Source organism: Dermatophagoides farinae, chromosome 4 (assembly GCF_024713945.1).
Source record: "Dermatophagoides farinae isolate YC_2012a chromosome 4, ASM2471394v1, whole genome shotgun sequence".
NCBI classification, from domain to species: domain Eukaryota; kingdom Metazoa; phylum Arthropoda; class Arachnida; order Sarcoptiformes; family Pyroglyphidae; genus Dermatophagoides; species Dermatophagoides farinae.
In genome coordinates, this window is record NC_134680.1 from 3783248 (window position 1) to 3805516 (window position 22269).

The 22269-nt window shown below is 33.9% G+C and overlaps 5 protein-coding genes across 6 annotated transcripts; 2 read left to right on the top strand and 3 right to left on the bottom strand.

Annotated features, from left to right (window-relative positions):
• Positions 1-5488: 5488 nt before the first annotated feature.
• On the top strand, positions 5489-8821 carry LOC124489923 (uncharacterized). The gene has a single exon (XM_075730099.1). It carries the CDS (start codon positions 5489-5491, stop codon positions 8585-8587), a length of 3099 nt encoding a protein of 1032 aa, XP_075586214.1. The 3' UTR covers positions 8588-8821.
• On the bottom strand, positions 7521-11250 carry LOC124489941 (uncharacterized). Its single transcript, XM_047052370.2, has one exon. The coding sequence runs from the start codon at positions 11248-11250 to the stop codon at positions 8797-8799; it is 2454 nt and encodes an 817-aa protein (XP_046908326.2). The 3' UTR covers positions 7521-8796.
• Positions 11251-11348: 98 nt separating this feature from the next.
• LOC124489976 (potassium voltage-gated channel subfamily KQT member 1) lies at positions 11349-14273 on the top strand. The gene is made up of 6 exons (XM_047052427.2): positions 11349-11583; positions 11676-11952; positions 12017-12088; positions 12156-12998; positions 13054-13685; positions 13742-14273. The coding sequence occupies exons 4-6, from the start codon at positions 12653-12655 to the stop codon at positions 14270-14272; spliced, it is 1509 nt and encodes a 502-aa protein (XP_046908383.1). The 5' UTR covers positions 11349-11583; positions 11676-11952; positions 12017-12088; positions 12156-12652; the 3' UTR covers position 14273.
• A 1950-nt stretch (positions 14274-16223) lies between these two features.
• On the bottom strand, positions 16224-19119 carry LOC124489915 (phospholipid-transporting ATPase VD). Its single transcript, XM_047052337.2, has 2 exons — positions 18491-19119; positions 16224-18433 (listed from the first exon to the last, which is right to left on the bottom strand). Exons 1-2 carry the CDS (start codon positions 18738-18740, stop codon positions 16224-16226), a joined length of 2460 nt encoding a protein of 819 aa, XP_046908293.2. The 5' UTR covers positions 18741-19119.
• A 470-nt stretch (positions 19120-19589) lies between these two features.
• Positions 19590-22197, bottom strand: BBS1 (Bardet-Biedl syndrome 1). Of its 2 annotated transcripts, XM_047052392.2 has the most exons (7): positions 22043-22197; positions 21400-21987; positions 20741-21311; positions 20415-20685; positions 20224-20357; positions 19930-20154; positions 19590-19862 (listed from the first exon to the last, which is right to left on the bottom strand). In XM_047052392.2, exons 1-7 carry the CDS (start codon positions 22177-22179, stop codon positions 19767-19769), a joined length of 2022 nt encoding a protein of 673 aa, XP_046908348.2. In that variant the 5' UTR covers positions 22180-22197; the 3' UTR covers positions 19590-19766. The 2 variants fall into 2 exon arrangements, with proteins under 2 accessions (XP_046908348.2, XP_075586222.1); XM_075730107.1 differs by lacking the exon at positions 22043-22197 and having other exon boundaries at positions 21384-21471.
• Between the last annotated feature and the right edge of the window lie 72 nt (positions 22198-22269).

Consider the following 22269-nt stretch of genomic DNA (forward strand, 5'->3'; position numbering starts at 1 on the left):
ACAACGTCAACAAAAACAACAACAACAGCCAAATGATGGAATACCAATGGATCGAAAACAACAACGTAATAATTATCGAGGAAATTATCGTCGATTTAATAGTTATTAGAATGGTTATAATATAATATAATCAATATATTAAAATTAATTAAAATCTGCATAATCCGATATGGATGGAAGAAAATGAAAATATATATGAAAAATGATGCAATCACACAATTCTCTTATCCAATTGCTTGTTTTTTGTGTATTTTTTTTTCTTCTAAAATCAATGCTATGTTGATAGCTAATCATTGGATTTATTGATAATAATAAATTTATTAAAGGTTAATAAATGAAAAAGCAGACGGATTTCCGATCTTTGTAAATTGTTTTTTTGGTTCTGTTATCAGTTGTTTTTGCGTTTTTCATTTGTTATTGGTATAATTATTTCTGAAGAATCAAATGATATGAAAAAAAATGAGAGAAAAAAAAGCCTATTAATAAATTTATATATTGAACTTTGGATCAAAATCGATCAAAACACACTAAAAACACACACTAAAATAAATTCTTATCATAAACAATTGAAATTAATCAAATCAATTCGAAAGAAATAAAAAACTATTTCACTGATAATGAAATTAATTGATGGATTAATTGTGAACAAAAACAACTCAACTGGATCATCATTATTTGCCCAATGTATCAGAGTAAAATGAGTAAATGATAATTGTTATTGATTCGATTAGAATTCTTATCAATATCATTTGTAATAATCTGAATAGAGTCAAGATATATAGTAGTTGATTAATCATCAACATAGGTTAAAAAAATCAAATAATCAAAAACATAAACGTCGAAATCATTATTGGATGATAATATCGTTGTTATTGTTGTTGATGACGATGACGATGAATGCTGAAATTGCGTCGTAATTTTCAATTTTTTTTTGTCTTTTTCTCTTTAGACTTTTGTGATGGAATTCTCTCTCTCTCTCGATTCATATGGTTCCTTTATTCGATAGATCGTAACAACAAAAACATTTACATTCCATTTGAATCTATAAAACGACCATTTATAGATGAAATAAAAATGAGATTTGCCAATTCTTCCATGTTTTAGCCTTTTAAATCTGAATTCAGATGAGTGTAACATTCATTTGCTAATTACATTTCTATGGTTACAAAATTTGATTTTTTTTTTGTTTTTGTTTTGGTTGTTGTTGTTCTGAAAAAATAAATCATTAATAAAATCAACAAGTGAAAATTTTTATCCTAAAACAACGTACATTAACCGGTTAAAAATTAATAAACTTTATTACTCATAACAAATTAGCGATGATGGAATTTTTTTTATATATATATTCTGATGACAACCACAGTTGATGGAATGTGTAATCAAACACAAATGGCTCATATTATTGTTATCACATATGAATGATGGTTGCTCATGGCAATTTTAAATAAATGGATTTTTTTTTTGATTGATGACCAGAATGAAATCGTCATAAAAAAACAACAACAACAAAACTAAAATGAACTTTAATCTGATAGGTTATCTATATAAACAATTCATGTCCATTGGTCAATGGTCATTGTATTCCGCTTTTGGTTATAAATACGTACTCGATTGTGATTAGCTGTAATGTAATAAGAGTTGTATATTTGCTCCGCCCATCCAAACTAAGGAATTATTCTGATGTTATGGATTCGATTTTTTTTTTTTTTTTTTTTGAAAATTCGTCTCATTATCAAAGTTACAAATGAAAAAAAATACGATAACAGAAAACAAAAAACAATTTTTTTCCTTTTTTTCAAATACCAAAAAGAATGTATCCAGGATATTCGATCATATAAAAGAAAACGCCCGATCATATTGTGTGTATATTTTGTCCTTCAAAAAAAAGGAGAAATGTTTGAAAAAAATACAATAAAAACAAGTAATCTAGATTAAAGTTTTTTTTTCATTGGATATGACTAAAAAACAACACGAAAATTGAAAATTTGAATGTAAATGTAATTGTCGATGGCGCCCAATTCATTATCAGTCGTCGTCATATTATACGTATATTCAAGTATTTAACGGCGCCAAATCATTCTAAATGATTTTTTTTACTGTAATTCTGTTATCTTGAATCTTTTATTTTTTGTTGTTGTTGTTGTTGTTGTGTTTGTATGAAATACCTGGGCGTCAAACAATACGATATATGATGATGATGACTATTGTTATCTTGAAAGAAATTTTTGGTTGCTATAATTTCAAAGTTTTTTCTCTCTCTCTCTCTCTCTCTCTCTCTCTCTCTCTCTGTGTATGTGTGTGTTTGTCCATGGAATTGTACCAATTTTTTTTTGCCTGTTGTTGCTTGAGTATTCAATACTGATGTAAAAAGCCATATGTAAATAATAGAGAGGTGAATGTGAATGAAAAAAAAAAATTGATAATAATGCCATAGCAGAAATTCATCCATAATCAGTCAATTTATTTCGATAGAAAATGGCATTGTATTTTTGTTCATTGTGGATTATTCTACTTTTTTTTTGTTTGTTTGTTTGTTTGTTTATTGATTTATGACTTGGGACTTCAATTATTCATTACAAACAAATATATTGTATTGTATGTATATGTTATTATTACCTACAGCCTATTTCACTCTTTCATTATAGTGTTTGATTGGTTGGTTCATCATTTATAATTATTATATTGAATGAAAAAAATGAATTGGTGCTCAAAAAAATTCAATTCGATTCAATCATGAAGCATATGATTCAATCGATTAATCTGTCTATATAGAACATGATCAAATACAAACACATCAATGATATCAATCAATCAAGAGTTGATAATATATATCGATCACTACTAGATTTTCCAAGAAATCCAAAGAAATCAAGCCAGAAATAGTTAATCCAATATTGCCTCATATCAATGGCTAGATGAATTTAAGTATAATCATCACCAATAATGGTAGCCATGGTAAATTTTTTGTTGTTGAAATTTTGATCTGAAATAAATCATAAAAAAATGGATAAAAAAAGATCCTTTTTCGTATCTAGGTTTTTGAGTAATTGAATGGTATCTGGAAATAATAATAATAATAAAAAAGAGAGAAAAAAAATGTCAAACACGTTATCATTCGAAAAGAAAAATTGTTCAGATAAAAACGCGTGCAATCAAATCAATTTCAATCATTAACAACCTGGATAGATATTTTCATTCCATATTTCTTTCTTTTTCTCTTTATTTTGGTTATCTAGTTATAAATATAATAGTCCGCTCAAGGTAAATATTGAATTAAAGATGGAAGAAGTAAAAAAAAACCAAAATCGATGTCGTTGTTGATAAGTGAATGTACAAACAAATAACAACAACAATTTGCTGAATTATCCTCATCATCAGCATCATATAGCCAAGTGTTGAGATTTTATTCAATTTTTTCGTATTCGCCATGTTTGTTCATGTATAGCCATTTCCGTATGTGAAAAAAAAACAACGAAGCTCCCTATATATATATTTACACAGAAAGTTCATTGAATTCGAGTATCTATGTGCTTACTTATACCTAATTCTATCTATTACATTATTGTGTGACATTAATTCAATGATTTAGATTATTTGCGAACTTTTTTTTTTTGGTTGTTCCGAAAAATTTCAACGAATACAAATACATTCATCCGAAAGTTGAAAATTGAATAAAAGAACATTTCAAATGTTTATGCTTTTGAGAGTGAGAAGACAAAAAAAAAATAATGATGATTATGATAATAACCAATGGTAACCATTCAGAATTGGTGCACAAAATCCATTATTAATTCAATAATGATAATAACCAATGTTTATCATCATATACATATGAAAAGGATCATCATATCGAACATTCATGCTATTTATATGAAATAATTTTGTTTATTACAAAATTTGAAATAGATGAACAAAATTAAAATTCTTTCCTTTTGAATAATAATCATATTATATTTACTAAAAAATGTAAATACATCATTCAATGGTTTTTTTTCCTGATTAGCTGCTGAAAATTGGATTTTTATTTAAGGATAGTCCATTTTTTTACTTGTAACATTGGCAGATGAATCATCAGATTATTTTATCGTATATATAATTAGCATAGACAAGTTGATTGGAATGATAAAAAAAAACTATTTACTCAATCATAATCATATTGCATGCATTTATACAAAAAAAAAAAAAAAAATACAGACAGATAAACACAATGTGACAATTAGTTTTTTTTTGGAAAACTTGGACTTTTTTTTACATTACATTAGCAGAGTTATTACATAAAATTTTTCTAATACACACCTGATGCAACCCGGTCACATAAGTTTGGAAATTATAAATTATACAGAGAAAAAATGATGTTTGAATTATAATAGAAAAAAAATTGAATGAAATTTTTCAAAAATTCAAATGATAAAAATGTTGATGATGATGTTTACTCATATCATTTCATTTCATTTTTTTTTTTTTTTGTTTGATTAATTTCTCAGTCAAATCCATACAAATTTATTCTACACCTGACATTGAGACAATGAAAAAAAAAGAAATGCTTGTTGAATATAATTAAGAGATTATTATAAAAAAAAACAATGGGGATGAAAATTTCCGAGAAAATATCAAAAAAAAATTTCTCTTAGATCTCTTGGATGATTTTTTTTTTCTTCTTCTTCTTCTTGTTGTTTATGATGGATAATAATCTACGTGAAATTTTATCGATTGTAACCATTGGTATATGAAATAGAGAGGAAAGAGAAATTTTTTTTTTTTTTTGATTGTCTAAAGCACATTGAAATCTCTTTTCTCTATTCATCGAATCTGTATACACAATATGACAAAAAAAAATTTTTCTGTACATCCGTAGCATTTGAACATTGGTTGTGTGTGTGTATGTTTGTGGTTACCATGATGATAATCGAAATGGAAAATTATTGCATCAATCCAAATCAAACCAGATAAAAAAAAATATATACCTTTTAAGAAAACGGCACACCTTTTTCATTTCAAAATTGAATTCAATTCAATCTAATCCATTGGTGTAACAAATTGAAATAACGAAAACACACACACACACATACACGATATATTTACGATTCTTCGTGTATGTATATGTTGTTGAATACTGAACACACCTGTACTGTACATCTATTCATATATATATATAGATATGTGAACACACCAATCCGAAGCCGTTATACCTGAACAACATCCTTAAAATGGGCGTGGCTTATGTTTATTAACACTTTTATTTCTTTTTCTCCTTTTGTTTAGTTATGTGCGTATTTGTTCGTTTTTTTTTTTGTTGTTTAGTACATGTATCGACATTTTTGATCAATTTTTTTTTGTTCTTATTATTGATGATGATGATGATTTTTTGTGCTTTTCCAATTTTCATCCATTTTTTGTTATATAAATGTTAGTGATTATTTCATTCATTCATTGTTTATCGTTATTTTTTTTTTTGAAGACTTTCTCCATATTGACTAAATTCGATTGAATGAATAGAAAAAAAATGAGTGCTAGAAAACGTAAATTGAAAAATTTCGAACAAATTATGGACAATTTAAAACAACAGAATTCAATGAATAATTATAATGGTGAAGATTATAATGATGATGATGCTGATGATGATGATGATGATGATGTTTATGATGTTGGAATGAAACATTTAAAATCAATGTCCGAACAATCAATATCATCACAAATGGCTGTTATACAATCCATTCAAGCTGATTTTCTTCAACAACAACAACAAATTGATACGAATAATAATATACAATTGATGACCATGAATGATGAACATCACCAACATCAACAACAACAACAACATCAACAACAACAACAACAATTGACAAATGATAATAATTCAATATATCGTGGCCTTTATCCAATCAATAATGTAAAACAATATTTTGAGAAAACAATAATTGATGGCAAAAAACGTTATAGATGTTTATGGAATGATTGTACATTCTGTACATGGAATTATTCACAACATATCTCCAGACATATTTATCTGAAACATATCGGTATTAAAAAATTACAATGCAATATCGATGGATGTGGTAAATTGTTTAAAAGACCAGAATCATTAGTACAACATATGAAGAATCATAATTGTGGTTTCGGTATTGATAATGATACGATGAAAAATCCGGATAATATTTGCGGTGTTCGTAATATACGGCGATATTTTTCTCGTACATTAGATAATGATATCTATGTATATCAATGTCGATTCGGTGATTGTAAATTTCATACACATAATTCCGGTAGTATACGACGACATGTACACAATCAACATGTTTGTCCATTTTCTGCATCCAATAATAATAGTAATAATAATAATAATAATATTGTTCAACAACAGCAAGAATATGGTGAAGCTAATCCAATTATTATTGATAATCATTCATATGATGATTCAAATGATCAATCATCATCACCATTATCATCGACACCGCCACCACCGGATGTTGAAGTGCAATTAAATGAATTTGACAATCAATTATATGATCCTGAACGACGACAGATTGTATTATCGGAACCCGAACAACAACAATTACCATCATCAAATGAAGATTCATCTGAAGAATTTCCTAGCGATTATTTCGATGATGATGATGATGATATTGATGATGGTGATGATGATGATAATCATTCAATTAATGGCCAAAATCAAATGATTGAACATTTACAACAATCATCGGCTATGATTAGTTTGCCAAATGTAGATGATGATGATGAAGTTGATAGTGAAATTGAATTGACCATTGATAATAATGATGATGATGACCAAATGCAAAACAGTAATAATAATGATGATCATGATCATGATAATGGCAATCATGAACAACAACAGCAACAGATAAAATCACCAACCAATCAACAGCCACCTAATGGTCTTTATAGTTTGAAAAATTTCAAAGGTCAATTCCGCAAAGAACGTAATGAATCGAATGGTGTCGAATTCATTTGTAATCGTTGTGGTTTTCGTGCACCATCTCAGATAACACTTGTACGACATCTATGGTCGGAGAATGGATATAAAAATTTCACATGTGATAATTGTGATCAGATTTTCGATAGTGAAGTTGCCCTATACAAACATCGTAAAACAATTCATCAACAAACGACGTCAACATCATCATTATCGCCACCACATCTTCCGGTTGTTATGGTTCCATCATCACATCCTACTTTATCTAATAATAATATTACTAACAATTCTGTTTGTTCATCTTATTCATCATCGCAAACAATTGTTCAACACATACCATCATTGAATAATGATAATTCAATGAATATTCCACAACAACGGCAACAACAATTTACAAATGATAATCAATTATCAGCGATTAATGATATGAATAATGGTGCTACATTAATGGCATTATTGATGATGCAATCACAGCTTCCTGATCCATTGTTGAAAACTAGAGAAAAATTGATGATGCTATTACAGCAACAGCAACAGCAGCAACAACAGCAACAACAGCAACAACAGCAACAGCAGCAACAGCAGCAACAGCAGCAACAACAGCAACAACAACAACAGCAACAATATCTGCATCAGATACAAAGGCAAACATTATGTCAATCATATTCATCAATGTTTGATAGGATCAAAAATTCGGATGGCTCTAATGAATTTCGTTGTCGAATATGTCCAACATATGTTGTACGTAGTCGACAATCGATAACGAAACATATGAAAAATTATCATCCCCTACACCAACAACAACAACAGCAGCAGCAAAATCATTTACAAATGTTAAAAATGGTATTACAAACACAAACACAAACACAAACATCATCAACATCATCATCACCACAACAGCAGCAAACAGATGAAGAAGAATCGGTTAATAATAATCTAGAAATTGATTCGAATCCCGATGATTCGACCGTTACTGCTGGACAACAAGTTGAACAACAACAACAACAACGTCAAAGTAGTGGACGTGATAGGAATGGTCTTTATTCATTGAAAAAATTTCCGGATTATTATCGTCGACAACGTATGCCTGATGGTTCACCCGGTTATCAATATGTCTGTCTCAAATGTATGGATGAACAGAGTTATGCAACCAAATCACAGGCATCAATGATACGTCATATTTGGCAACATAAACCACAGAATTTTCATTGCCCAATCTGCATGTTTCCATGTGAAAATGAATTTGCATTATATAAACATAAAAAACATAAGCACCCCGAATCAACTAGTCAACATAATCGAACCAAATCATCATCATCAAAATTAACTAATCGAAAATTGATGAATAATCAACAATCACCACCATCATCATCATCGTCGATTATATTTTCGGATAATATTATTCAACAGCAACAATGGATCAATCATCATCATCATCAACAACAACAACAACAACAAGAACAAATAAATCCAATCTCATTGGTAAAACATGCTGTTACAGGTGATGATGATGCACACACACAGCAGCTACAACAACAACAACAACCAGAAAAAACATCCAGACGAAGTCTTCAATTCAAGACGTATAAATATAATTGTCAATCATCATCCTCATTACAAATTGATGATGATTATAATGATGATGATGATGAATAATGCAAATTAACACTGATACATTAATTTATTTATTTATAACAATGTTTTTTAATTTTTTCAATTCTTGGCAATTTAATTCACCAAATCGAGTGCCTTAACAAATTTTTTTTCCATTTTTAATCCAAACATTGTGGTGGTGGCTAGTCATCATTGGGCTTGTTCATCTTTTATCTTTCATTTTTTTTTTTGTTTTTTTTCTGAAATTAAAATTATTTCTTTTTCTTGTTACTAAAATTATCATTCTTTTTAGCCATTGCTTTTGTTTTGATCAATCCATCAATACTATTTTTGACCAACGTCTTGGCTGCTGCTTGTTGTTTGATTCGCCGGCCAGATGATTTTTTCGATCTTCGTTTTTTATTTTTTGATATCTTTGACGATGAAGAAAATGGTGCCGAGGTTTTGGTTACCGTTTGATCGTCGTTGTTGGTCATCGTAATTTTGGTTGTTGATTCTTGTTTACCAGATTTTTCTTGTTGTTGTTGTGTGATCGATGGTGATCTAATCTTCAACGAACGAGCACTAGTTGACGATGGCATTTCCGATGGTGGCACAATTACTTTGACTTTTTGAATTGCTGATGGTGATCGTGGTTTTTTTCCCTGTTTCGTTTGTTCATGCTTTTTTCGTTTTGTTTTCGAGGATTTCGATGAAGATGATGTTAATGATGATCCGGATGGTGTACGTTTGATCACTTCGAATTTACTTTTTTCCAATTTCAAACGATCACCAGATGATCGTCGTCTATGACTTAATGATGGTGAGGATTTCTTCCGCAAAGCTGTTGTTGATTGATCCGTTTTCATTGTCTTTGATTTCGATTTCAATCGACTGGAAGATCTTGGTTTAACCTGTTCTATCTTTGTCTTTGGAGATATCTTAAACATCATCATTTTGCTAGCTACAAGGCTTAATGGTCCGGATTTTTTCCGATCTTTCGATCTATCATCGCTTGATTTTAATGCTTTGCGTTTTGACGATGTGGATGGAGATTTTTTCTTTTTTTTCTTCGATGATGATGATGATGATAATTTTCCTTCACTTTCGGTTGTTGTTGTTGTTGTTGTTGTCAAAGATGGCGATGATAATGTTTGTGATTTATGTCTTTGCAGCTGTAAACTCAACAATGGTTCATTCAATTTTGCTATAGATGTTGTTTGATGATGTTTGACATTAGTGACACCTGTTTTACCACCACCTTCTACACCAGTGATTTTAGATTCAGGATCATCAATTACATTTTTAACGAGGACTGGTTCAGATTTCTGTTCTTTCATCAGATCCAATGTTGATTTAATTTTGATTTTAAATTCATCCATTTTAATAGATGCAGATTTTTTCGGTAATTCTATCATTGGTTTTGATTTAACTCGTACAATTGGTTTAGATTTAGGTGGAATATTCGATTGGACCATATCATCGTTGTTGTTTTTAGAATCCTGTTTTTTTTGTTCCATTTTTTCTGGACCAGTTTTTTCATCGATAATTTTTTCTGCCGATGGTTTAGTACTTGTTCCCAATGATAATGCTCGATCAATCAATATCTGAATTGATTTTGGTTGTTTATCGAGCAATTTAATGGGTGGTGATGAAGTTGTTTTCATCGTTTTTTTCGGTGAGCTAAATCGATATACATCAACTGGTGCCGGAATCGGTTGTTGTTGTGGTTGTTGATGACGTTTTTGTCCATACAATTCTCGAATTCGATCTTTTGCTTGTTCAGTTTGTTTTGATAGTGGTGATATTGATATCGGTGTAACCAATGATGATGTTTCTGATTTGGTATTTGTACCTGTGGATGTGGATATGGTCATTGTTGTACGACTTGTATCTTGCGATCGTTTTTGTTGCCGTTGACTACGTTTTTGTTGCCGTTCAATCGATTTAAATGTTTCGGCAGCTGAAGCACGTTGTTGAAGTAAATCTAATCCAGAAATTTGAACTTCTGACATGCGACCAGCTTCTCTAATTTCGAATCCATCATCTTCGAACAATAATTTCATTGAAATTCGACAATTTAGGTCTGGAATCAATGCAATCCAGCGATAATCACAAATTATGACAGATAATGTTCCACACAACACTTCGACTATACAATCCGATGGAATACGATTCTCTTTGATTTCCCAACCATTTTGATCAGAATATTGACCAAGTAATAAATTACCCTTGACTTCTAAATGATTTTGATCATGATGAACATTATCCAATGTTTTAGCATCGAAACGAAATCCATAAAATGTTTCACCCAATACCGTCACTTGACCTGACTCTTTTGGTATGATTAATGCGGAAATCTGATTCGATTTATCAATCGTTTGAACAAGATAATTACGATCAGCAATCAGAAAACGATCATCAGAAATGAATGGTAACCATCCGATTTCACCGGTAGATCGTCGAATTCGATTATACGGTATGATTGAACGAAATTCATTAATCATTGTTCCATAGAAAATTCCCATTGGCCGTATAAACATTGTCGCCATCTTGTAGTAGACGATGAATTCACGATATAATGGCTTTTGATTGAAATGACTCATTTTATGTTTAATCATATCTAGATCAAATTTATTTTTCAATTGATAATAATAATCTTGTACACAGCGCTGTGGTGATGATTTTGATGATGATGATGGGATTGATGTTGTTGTTTGTGACATTTTTTTTTCTTTTGTTTCTATCGTTTTTTCACTCGTTTTCTAATCGCAATATAATAATTCAGTTAATACAAAAACTTATAAATCATTGGTCAACATTTATATTTCCGTTTGTTCGAATATAATCAAAAGTTTAATTTAATTTTTGACAATTAAAATCTGATTTTTAAATTATTCAAATTCATGGTTTTCATCAATTAATTAATTCGAAATTGCCTGATGAGATGACAACCGATTCGAACTGTTTTTGTCCTGAATTGTATCGAATCAAAATGATATTGAGCTTCGAATGTCGTTGGACGTTCTGGTCGGATATGACTATGTCATTAGAGAAAAGTATAAAATATGAAAAATCAATGATGAGAAAATAAATCTACTGTTTGCTTTTTCTTTCCAAAATTGTGTTGTGTTTATTTTTGGGTGCAAAGAATTTCTTGTTAAATTCACATTTTAATTCAATACACCATCCCTGTAACATCAATTCTATATCTAATCATGAAATCAATTTATTCGATATAATAATATTAATGTTGACCGTCATGTTGATCCAATTCGATAAATGTCGATCATGTTTATCACCTCATGGACAAATGACTTCGATTAAAACAACGGGATGTTCGAAACAAAAAACTTTTCATTCGAATTCATCAGTTTGCCATCTAAAAATGGTTGATACAGTTACTGTTCGAATGAAGTTTGTTCCAAGTAAGTATCTATAATTTTTTAAAATCAATTTAAATTTGTCCTTGTCAATCTGTTGAATGTGTAGACACTAGTGTTCATTCGTTGAAAGTTCGATGTACAGGTAATGCCATTTGTTTGATGTACCCATTCCACAAGAGTAAGTCAAGTTAATCATATAGATTCATTTGATGAATTGTTTCACATTCATTCTGATTTATCTATAGAAATGTATGCAGAAATCATGATAATTTCAATTGTCCAATAAATGCTGGTGAATCACGTGAGTTTACCATTAAAATTCCAGGACGATATGATGGTCAAATACCATCTAAAAACATGAAGAACGTACCGGTAACATTTCAATTGACATTGGAAGATGAATCCCACAATGTTGTTGCATGTAAAAAACTTCAAGCAAAAATTTGCGGATGAATTATTTGATAAATCAACGTCTCCTAATATCTTATTATATTATAGACGTAGACGTTAATCCAGTAGATGTGTTTTATTTAAGTTTTATGATGCCCGATAATAAATTTATAAAAAATTTATTTAAAAAAATGTCATCTTGTCAATGGATACTATATTGACTATTGTTTTCATTGTAATCATTGTTTTTGATTGCTGGACTTCATACCTTAAACCTATCTGTGTATGGAATTTTTTTTTCTTGTTAGCCTTTTGTTTGGACCAATAATAATTATTTGATATTTCAATCACAATGTTTATTTCCGTTGATCGTATTTTACGGATTAATTTCATAGCAAAAATATTCTCAATTAGCGGCCGTTCACCGATAATGAAATCAAATTCGATTGCAACAACAATCGATGATCAAACGGTAGTTGATGATGTAGAAAATGATGCAGCCGATTCTCTGCCAAACAAATCAAACTCATCGAAATCTTCTCGCCATCGTCCATTATTGATACCATATATGCCAAGACGTATTATTGTGTATAATTTTCTTCGACGGCCAAAAAATTTCCATGCAATCATGTATCATGTTTCTTTGATCGTTTTGATCATCATGGCATTACTTTGTTTTGCACTGGCTACCGTTCCAGGTACGTTAGTTGCTTATGATTCTATGATGAATAACAGATTGAAACATTTATATAGAATTTACCAGATCGATACGTCCTGGCCTAATCATAATTGATTCATTAATCTGTATGTTTGTTATTGGTGAATCAGTTGCCATTTATTGGTCATCAAGTTGTCAGCCAAAATATCAAGGCATATGGGGTCGTTTGCGATTTTTGCGTTCATTCTCAGGTTTATTCGATATAATGATATTATCCGTTACATTGGCTATTGTTTATTGCCATTTTTGCGATTATGGAAGTGGTTATTATCATCATGTGGATGTAGGTCATGGCACATTTTGGCTAAGACTTGGACAATGGTTTCATATATTACGCATGGGTGAGCGATTTAAACCATGGCGTGTGCTAACATCAGTAATATGGCAACAACGTTATCAATTTTTAATCACATTCTATATGTGCTTGGTATGGCTTATCTTTGTTACGTTTGTTATGTTTCTGGCTGAACAAAGTTATGATGAAACTGATTTCACATCCTTACCCAAAACATTCTGGTGGTCAATAGTCTCATTATTCACCATTGGTTATGGTGATATGACACCGGCCACCAATATTGGTAAAGTGTTGGCTTCCATTTTTTTCTTTCTTTTCATCTTTAAATTTGCGTTACCGGCCGGTGTTCTAAGTACCGGATTAGCACTCAAGGTATTTCATAACATTTCGATAATTGATTTCATTCCATTTGTTTGTCATAAATATAGATTCAAGATCAACGACGTGTTCGACATATAAGTCAAAGACGTTTAGCTGCTGCTCGTTTCATTAAATTAGCATGGCGTTATTTTCATTATCGTAATCACGAACCTGCCGTATGTCCACGTCGTCATCGTCATTCTCAATCTATGACGGTGAATGATGATTATCATCGACGTAGTTCAAGTATAAATCCACCGGAAATTGTTTGCATACGATTCATCATTTCCTTACAGTTTCTGTTGGCAAGACGACGATTTCGTCGTGCCATGCGACCATATGATTTTGGTGATATTATGGAACAATACAGTGTTGGACATGAAGAATTGATTGCACAAGTAGATCGACTCTATGTTTGCATAGATCGAATTGAAACACAATTGAAACAAAGTGGGCAAACGCTTCAACTTGTTGAACGGCAAACAAAGTGGATAACTAGAATTCTTGAGACTAAATTTATTGAAAAAAATACAGATTCTTCAATTTCGAAAATTTTCATTATAAAAGATGATCCAAATAAAATAGAATCCAATGAATGAATGTTTCGAATTTCGAATCGCTTAAATTTCAAGTCCAACATTCGAATCAATTTTATTCTGTCATACATTATCATTCGTTATCCATTCCATATATATGTTTTTATTGCATTAATGGTTATTACCAAAAGTTTATTCATAATTCACTTGAAGCAATTAGTTTAGTTCTATTTATCTGGCACTTTTGTTTTCATTAATGACTGGTTTAATGACAAGTTGATCTGTCGCACACAGCATTGAATAGATCAATGCTGATGATTCAAATGAGTAACGAAAGTAATAATCACGAAATATGAGCAAAATCGAAAAAGATCATACAATCAATCAATCGATGATTAAAATATATTAATTTCCATTTCACTAATAACCAAAGACATCATTCTCATCGTGAAAACAGAGAATAAAAGCGCGAACAAAGACATCCTTCTCAATCTATAAAACAATAATCATAATAATTGTCAACGACCACTACCACTACCATAATAAAATAATTTTATTATTTTCAGAATAAAAACAATTTACATTTATTGAAAAATAAACGATAAAATAAATCATACAATCATCAATTGTTCGGTATTCGAAACGGCGGTTTCACCACGTTCTGAAGTGCTCGAATAGCGAATCTTGGCAGCAAACAAAGAATCGGTATGACAACCAGAGCACGCAAAAATTCCACTTGGAACACTATGTTCTGTAACGAATCAAAAAAAAATCAATCAATGACTGTAAATGAACAAGCACATACATTAGACATTTACCATGAAAAGTTTGTAGTTGCGTCCACCCAGAATGAAGATTAAGGAATCTGAATAGTTGAAATCGAGAAAAAGCATTGATGAGGCAAAAAAGCCGATCGAAATGACCAAAGACAACAAAAAGTACCGGTTCCAGTATTTGTTTTCCATCGAAATCTGCAGCAGATTGGTCACAATAATTAGAATAAACTCAATGAGACCAAACTCGTAGACATCGATACTAGTCCCGTCAAACATTCCGTAAGCGGCAAAAAAGATAATACAACTCTGGTAGATTGAATCTATGGTGGTCACCCAAAATGATTGCGACGTATACACGGTCGAACGTCGGCCGCGTTCGTAAAGCGTTGGATGATCGATGAAAACTGATTCATGGCAGTCCTTCTCGAGAATACCACGTACGATCGCCGGTAATGTGGTGTAGAAAATGTTCACGGCCATCAGATAAACCTCGTCCAACAGCGATGTGCCGCTGAATCCACACAGAAATTGATAGAAAAAGAGTATAAATACGACCATAGTATTCTTGTAGAAAAAGTACTGTATGGTCAACGCCAATCTGTTGTAGCATAGATTTCCATGCAATAACAATAGTCTTTCGAGAAAATGAAATTTGGGAATAGCGAAATCGGAAGCCATGGCCGCTTGAGAACCTTCCAAGCCAACCACTCCAACGCCGATTGCGGCCGTCTGGATCATGGCTACGTCGTTGGCTCCATCGCCCACGGCCAAAGTAAGTACATTCAGTTTGTTCTTCACACATTTGACCACAAATGATTTTTGCGAGGGCGTCACTCGACAGCAAAGAACCGATCCACAGTATTGGGCTAACTGGATAAAGTAGTCAACGTTCTCCTTCTGTAGAACAAAATTCAACGACGGTCCATCAATGACCAATCCCCATCGTTGTCGGAAGTGACCACCACCATCTTCGGCACCAAAGTTACTATCTGCTCGAACTGCAGCAGATTCGGCATACGTTTTTTCTCGTTTCAGAAAGTGATAAAGACGTCTGAGCAACGTGAAACAACCATAATGGCGTTTATTGGTCATGCTGTTAAACGATTTCTCGGAAGACAAACTTCCGTTGAAAAGTTGGTCGTCTTCATCTCGACTATAATTTCTTACAATGTCCAGGTGTTTGAGCAGTTCAAACCGAGCAGTTTTCTGTTGTAAATGTAAACAACGTTTGTTAATCATTATCTGAACATTGAAAATTGGCTTACCTTGGATCGAACAGTGGTCAGATTGATGGTCAGCAGTCGCATGTTGACATTGAACAACAGACAAGACTTGGCGATACTGATGGCCGTTTCCATCTTGTCGCCGGTGAGTACCCAGACCATGATTCCAGCATGACGCATTGCACTGATAACTTGTGGTACTCGATGTTGAAGCCGATCTTCGATGGCTGTAGTTCCAAGCAGTTGCAATTCACTCTCTATTTGTTCATATAGGGCTTTCACTTGCTTGTCTCGATCATCGCTCGATTCAGCTCGATTCAATTTACCTAGCCAATCATCGTATTCTTGTCGACTTAACTTTCGTTTGGCAATGCAAAGGACACGTAACCCCTTGCTGCTATAATTGTGAAGGCATTGTTTGTTCAGTGTTAATTCATTTTCGGGATTGTCTTGCTGACATGTAGACAACTTCTGTAGGACAGTAAGATCCGATCCTTTCACGTATAGAATAATGTTTCCGGTAAAGGGACATTCGACAATCACAGACATTCGTTTTCGGTCAGAATCAAACGGTATGATGTGAAGCATTTTGTAACGAACGACCACATCGTTTGGCAGCGAAATAGTCACAAAATCTCTAGCACGTTTAACCAAACGATACTGATAATGGTAGGCAGCTGTGACCAAGGCCACTTCATCTGGACTTTCCGATTCATAGCAAGGTCCTTCCATTCGATTCTTGAGCGATGCAGCATCAGGTGATGATTTGGCAGGCGACGTTGGCATACTGCTTTGGAATACGTTGAACAAATCGAACGAATAACTTCGACTGCCAAGTTGCTGCAGCAGCAACGTTTTGCTCATTGGTGGTTTTGTCACCACAACCTGTTGTCCTTTTGCATTCAGATTATCTTGATGAACATTCTGACTGGTGGCCGAATTACAAATGGTAAGTGTGATGAAAAAATCGTGCATGGCCTGCTGTTCGCTATTGTTCAATTGGAATTTGTCGCTTTGATTGGGTTTAGTCCATTGTTCGTAATGATGGCCAATAGCTGTTACTTTATTCTGCAATTGGTTGTTCATTACTTTACGTTGTTGTTTATTGGCCTCTGGATGATCCAAACTTTCAACGGTGGATTTGTGTTCGTAGTTGATGCCTTTAATACAACAGCATTGAAATTCCATAATGTTCTCTGTCAGCGTACCGGTCTTGTCGCAAAACACGTATTCAATTTGACCCAGATCTTCGGTTATATTCCATGCTCGACATTCGCAGCGTTTTCCTGTGACCGGGTCGATGAGCTCTTCATCCCGGTTGATGAGATAAACCTGACCCAGTTTGACCATCTCGATACAAACGTACAACGAGATCGGTATGATCATCTGGTAGAGAATGAGAAATGTGGCAAACGTTTTCAATGGCCACACAAATTCCAACGATTCGATTGGGTTCTCGTAATCAGTATACGGTGGTCGTAAATGTAGTAGATCGGTAAATTGGTCCAACCAGAAATATTGGCCCATAAATCCGATGACGCACATGATAATCAATATGACTACACACATCACTATGTCTCGATTCATCATTTTCTCAAGCCGACTACGTTTATGGCGAGGACCTTTGTTGTTGAGCATCGCTTTGGTTTCGTGACCAGCGTAGATGACCAGGCCCTCGGCAAACCCGGTGTTTTTCAACGAACAATCACGCAGCAACAGGTTGTCCTTGTTGATGGCTATCTTTCGAGGTCGGCCATCATGATCATCATTGTAGACAAGTGAACCGTTGAATTTGTGCAACTTGAGATTGGGCTTTTCGCATTCGATCACGAATTCAAAGTTGGCCTCTTCCAATGGCTGATTCGGTTTGATAACATTGGCCACCACATAGCGTGGCTTTAGATTGCTTTCGCCATCCAGGTTAGAGGTCTCTACATAACATGTACCATAATCATCATTTTCGGCCGATTGAGAACGAAGCAGCAATATGTCTGCCGGTACAATCTCATTGCAGGAAAGATGGATAAGATCGCCTACTTGCACTTCTTGCCACTTGACACGTACAAACCGTTTAGTTCGAGCATCGTAACGACGTGTGGCCATGTTGTTGACTCGTTTATCGGACAAATGACGTCTGCGATCTTCGAACAAATCCTTGATGGCCGTCACAGACAATACAAACAACAGAGGCATCAGTTGTACTTCCCGCACAAACACTTCCATTCCTATCGATTCGTATGAAACAATTAGACACCAAATATCAACATAAATCCATGACATACCTGGAAGCCAGTTAAGTATCTGAATAAATAGAAAATAAAGGTTGGCAAATCGGTAGAATTGTTCAAACAAATTCTTCGGCAAGAATGTGATCCACGTGTATTTGGACGTATGAATACGATTTGTTTTGTATTGGTTTGTTTGCTTGCTTGGATCGACACTTGGTTCCACAACCAAGTTGGGCGTGACCAAACGGACATTCTTGGCGGGTGGTTCTTCACGTATAGGAGTTACATTAATTGTTTGAGCCATTGAAATTACACTGGAGACTGGTTAGACACTGGTTACAGATTGCTGAATCGAGAGGCCTTTATCAGCTTTTCGTTTCGAATAAATTCATAATTCATTTATCGAATTGTTGTTGCGAAACAATTGTTTGATTGTTGTGCAACTCAACAGTTGCCTTGATCTGGTTGTTCACGCTCGAATTCTGCTCGTAGCTGTCACCAATCATTTCATTGACATTGAAATCGGTCACTGAAATCAGATTGACCATTGGACAAGATAAATGGAAGCAAACACATTCATATAAAAGCTAGTCATTCATTCGAATAGGACATTCATTCGTTTAGTGGTCGCTCGACACGCAAGACACGATAACAACGACAATGCACCAAAATGTAAGTGTAAAATTGTGTCCAAAGGCTAATTGTTTATTTTGCTTTTTCATCAGTTACCGTCTCGAATGATAACGATGCTAACGATAGCCCTGATGCTGCTTATAATGATGACTTTGGACTCATCATCAAATCAGGTCCAAGCAACATTTTATCGACGATGGTATTCACCATATTATTTTGGCTATCCATGGTGGATTAGAGCGGGGGCTTACGGTTGGGGAGGTGGTTATGGCGGATATTATGGCTCTCCGTTTTATTTCGGCTGACACAAAAAAAACAATAATTTTTCAAAAATCACCTTTTAAATTTTTGAAATTTGATTTGACGTCCAACAGACAGCGCTGTTATTAAAAAAAAAGTTTTTTACCTGTTACAGGTGTGTTATCTTGATAATCTTTAAATATTCAAGTACAAGTATATATGTAAAAACACTTTCCTATTTGATTGAGACGTTGTGTGAAAATAACCGGTGAAGTACCCATTAAATACCAAAAACCATTTATATTTTTATTATTTATCCTCATCACATATCATTGATTGATTGTTTTTCAAAGGAAAATATAATTTACAAATGAAATTTCTGGATGTCACATTTAAAATGATGATGATGACAGCTAAATGATAAATTGATAAAAGGAAGGCAATATTGTGGTTGTTGCTATTGTGACTGTTGTTCAAATTTTTGTTCACTGTGAGGCATATTGATGATAACTGTCAGCAATGGAATCTCTTCCTTTATATGCGATATGTAAATCTTTTTGTACAAAAGACACAGATCAATTAGTAAGTAGAATAGACAGAAATAAATCTGGAAAACAAACCTTGATCGAGTCGGACACGTTCAACTGACTGATACAGGTCACTGGATTGCAGTAACGATAGGTCAAATTGGGCAACAAACAAGATATATGAATCACGTTCAAGTCCAGACGATAAATACTCGAATCGTAGTCAAATACCATCAACAGATCGGTGAGAAAATTGTTGTCAGCGTTGTTATTCTGTAGTTCCAACTGGATTTGAAACACAGGGCCAAGTCCAATTACCTGTTGATACAAAAAAAAATGATTTCACTTACACAATCTAAGAAAATAACATGCTCGAATGTTACTCACCTTGGCCGACAGTTTGATCGAGTCAAAATGCTTCAACGAGATCGGGTTGAGACTCGATTTGAATGCCTTAGCGTACGTCTTGAATGCCGACAATTTCAGTCGAATAAGTTCCTGTTCAAACGTCTTGTGGATGGCTGCAACAACCGGCTTATTAAAGACTGTAATTATGCACTTATGTTAGTCATACTCACACAGGAATTGTTCTCGTTCACGCATCGTCTGGTCGACAAAGAGTTTTGTCTTTTTCGGAATAACCAGTTTGGTCGTCGAACTATTCACCGTTGTGCCATATTTGTCCTGGTCATTCATCATTTGAAATTGAGCTGTTCGCTTGAGAATCTTGACTATAAGCGAGCCATTCTGAGTGACCATGACCAGAGTGTTGTCTTCACGCCCGAATCGACCATACTTCATGGCAACCACCACATCGTCAACATGAAGCATGTCCACGCATTTACGGTCCTGTGCATCAGTTTGAGAGATGATGATAATAATTAATGAAATAAAATAATCTTACGTTGTAAAACATGATCGTTTTGTTGGTAAGGGCGACGGCCACCAAGTTCAAAGCCTGCCGTTCCAACACAATCTCTTCCATGGTTGTTATGTTAGCTGCCTGTTTCATGTTCCAGGTGCGATTTCCTTTGTTCGTGTAGATACTCAACGTTTGATCCATGGCAGCCACGTAGATATTGGTCCCAATTCTGGCCAAGCCGACAGGCTGGGAATTGAGCTGGATACAGAGACGGCCACTATCGTACCCTCGTTTGATCAGATAAATGTGGGCATCACGACAGGCAAACAGAATCCTGTATTCGACGTCAAACAAGCCGCTGGCCTGAATAAATACCGGCACACTGGCAAGTGTTGCAGTACTGACCATGGTGAATGCTTCTATCTCAAGAATGTATACTTGTTGACTTTCCGTTCCAATGATCAAACAGGAAGGGGCGTTCGTCTCGGAAACGGTCTTTTTTAGAGAAGCCATACAAGTGATTACATTCAGCTTACGTAATACCTGATGCTTGTAGTGTTCGGCCAGACTGTTCTTTATGTCGGGCGAATGTGTGTTCAGAAACATCAATGTCCTGCATTATGAATCAATAATTATCAATCGCAATCACTCACTCACTCACTCAGTCACTCACTTACTCACTCACTTACTCACTCACTCACCTGGAAGTAAGTTGACGTCGGCCAATTTCGAGGCTGAGATTGTAGAGCATTTCTTCGAGTGTGGACAGGTTGATCTTACCTTCTTTGTATCTGGTCCATGCATCGAGCTCGACAGAATTGGTCTCAAGAGGAGGCAGTGAAAATTTGTAGAAAGGCTTCATGTTGCGATAGACGTAGAGATAGGAACTGGATGCCACAATCACAGAGGCAGTCAGCTCGGGTTTATCGTTGTGTACGACAACCACACCACACGGTAGATCGACCAACAGATTCTCTGATTGCAGGAATGTTCCATGATACACTTTCAACTTGGCCAATGCTTTTGTTCCAAAGAGTCCAAGGTCACCAATCAAGAGCCGGTAATCACCGTCATGATGGAGATCTGCCAGCGTCATGTTGACCGAAATGGTCGATATATGGGCCTGATCATCTTGGTTGGCCAACAACCATTTATCGGCTTTTTGCTCGCCACTTGTATCCGATGTCTTAAGAATCGATTTATGATTGCCTCCAGATGTTTCACTTCTATGGCTTCCAATTCTTTTTTTCAAAGTTGATTCGTTTGACTCATTGCCTACCGATTGCTGTCTGAAAATAAATCAAAATCAATAAGAACAAGTAGCGAAATCATAGAATAGGCTACCTCGAAATGTTGTCGTCCATCTGAACGATGATGATCACCATCAAACGATTCCTGTTTTGGTGACTGTGTCTATGTTTGACATTCACGAGATGGCTGTTTCTATGGCAACTAGCCAAAGCAGAAACAAACATAAACATAAATAACAAACAATTGATCGGAAACGCTAGTCGCCATTGTAATTCGATACTAGGATAATTTAGCAGTTTATCGTGAAAATTAACAAGATA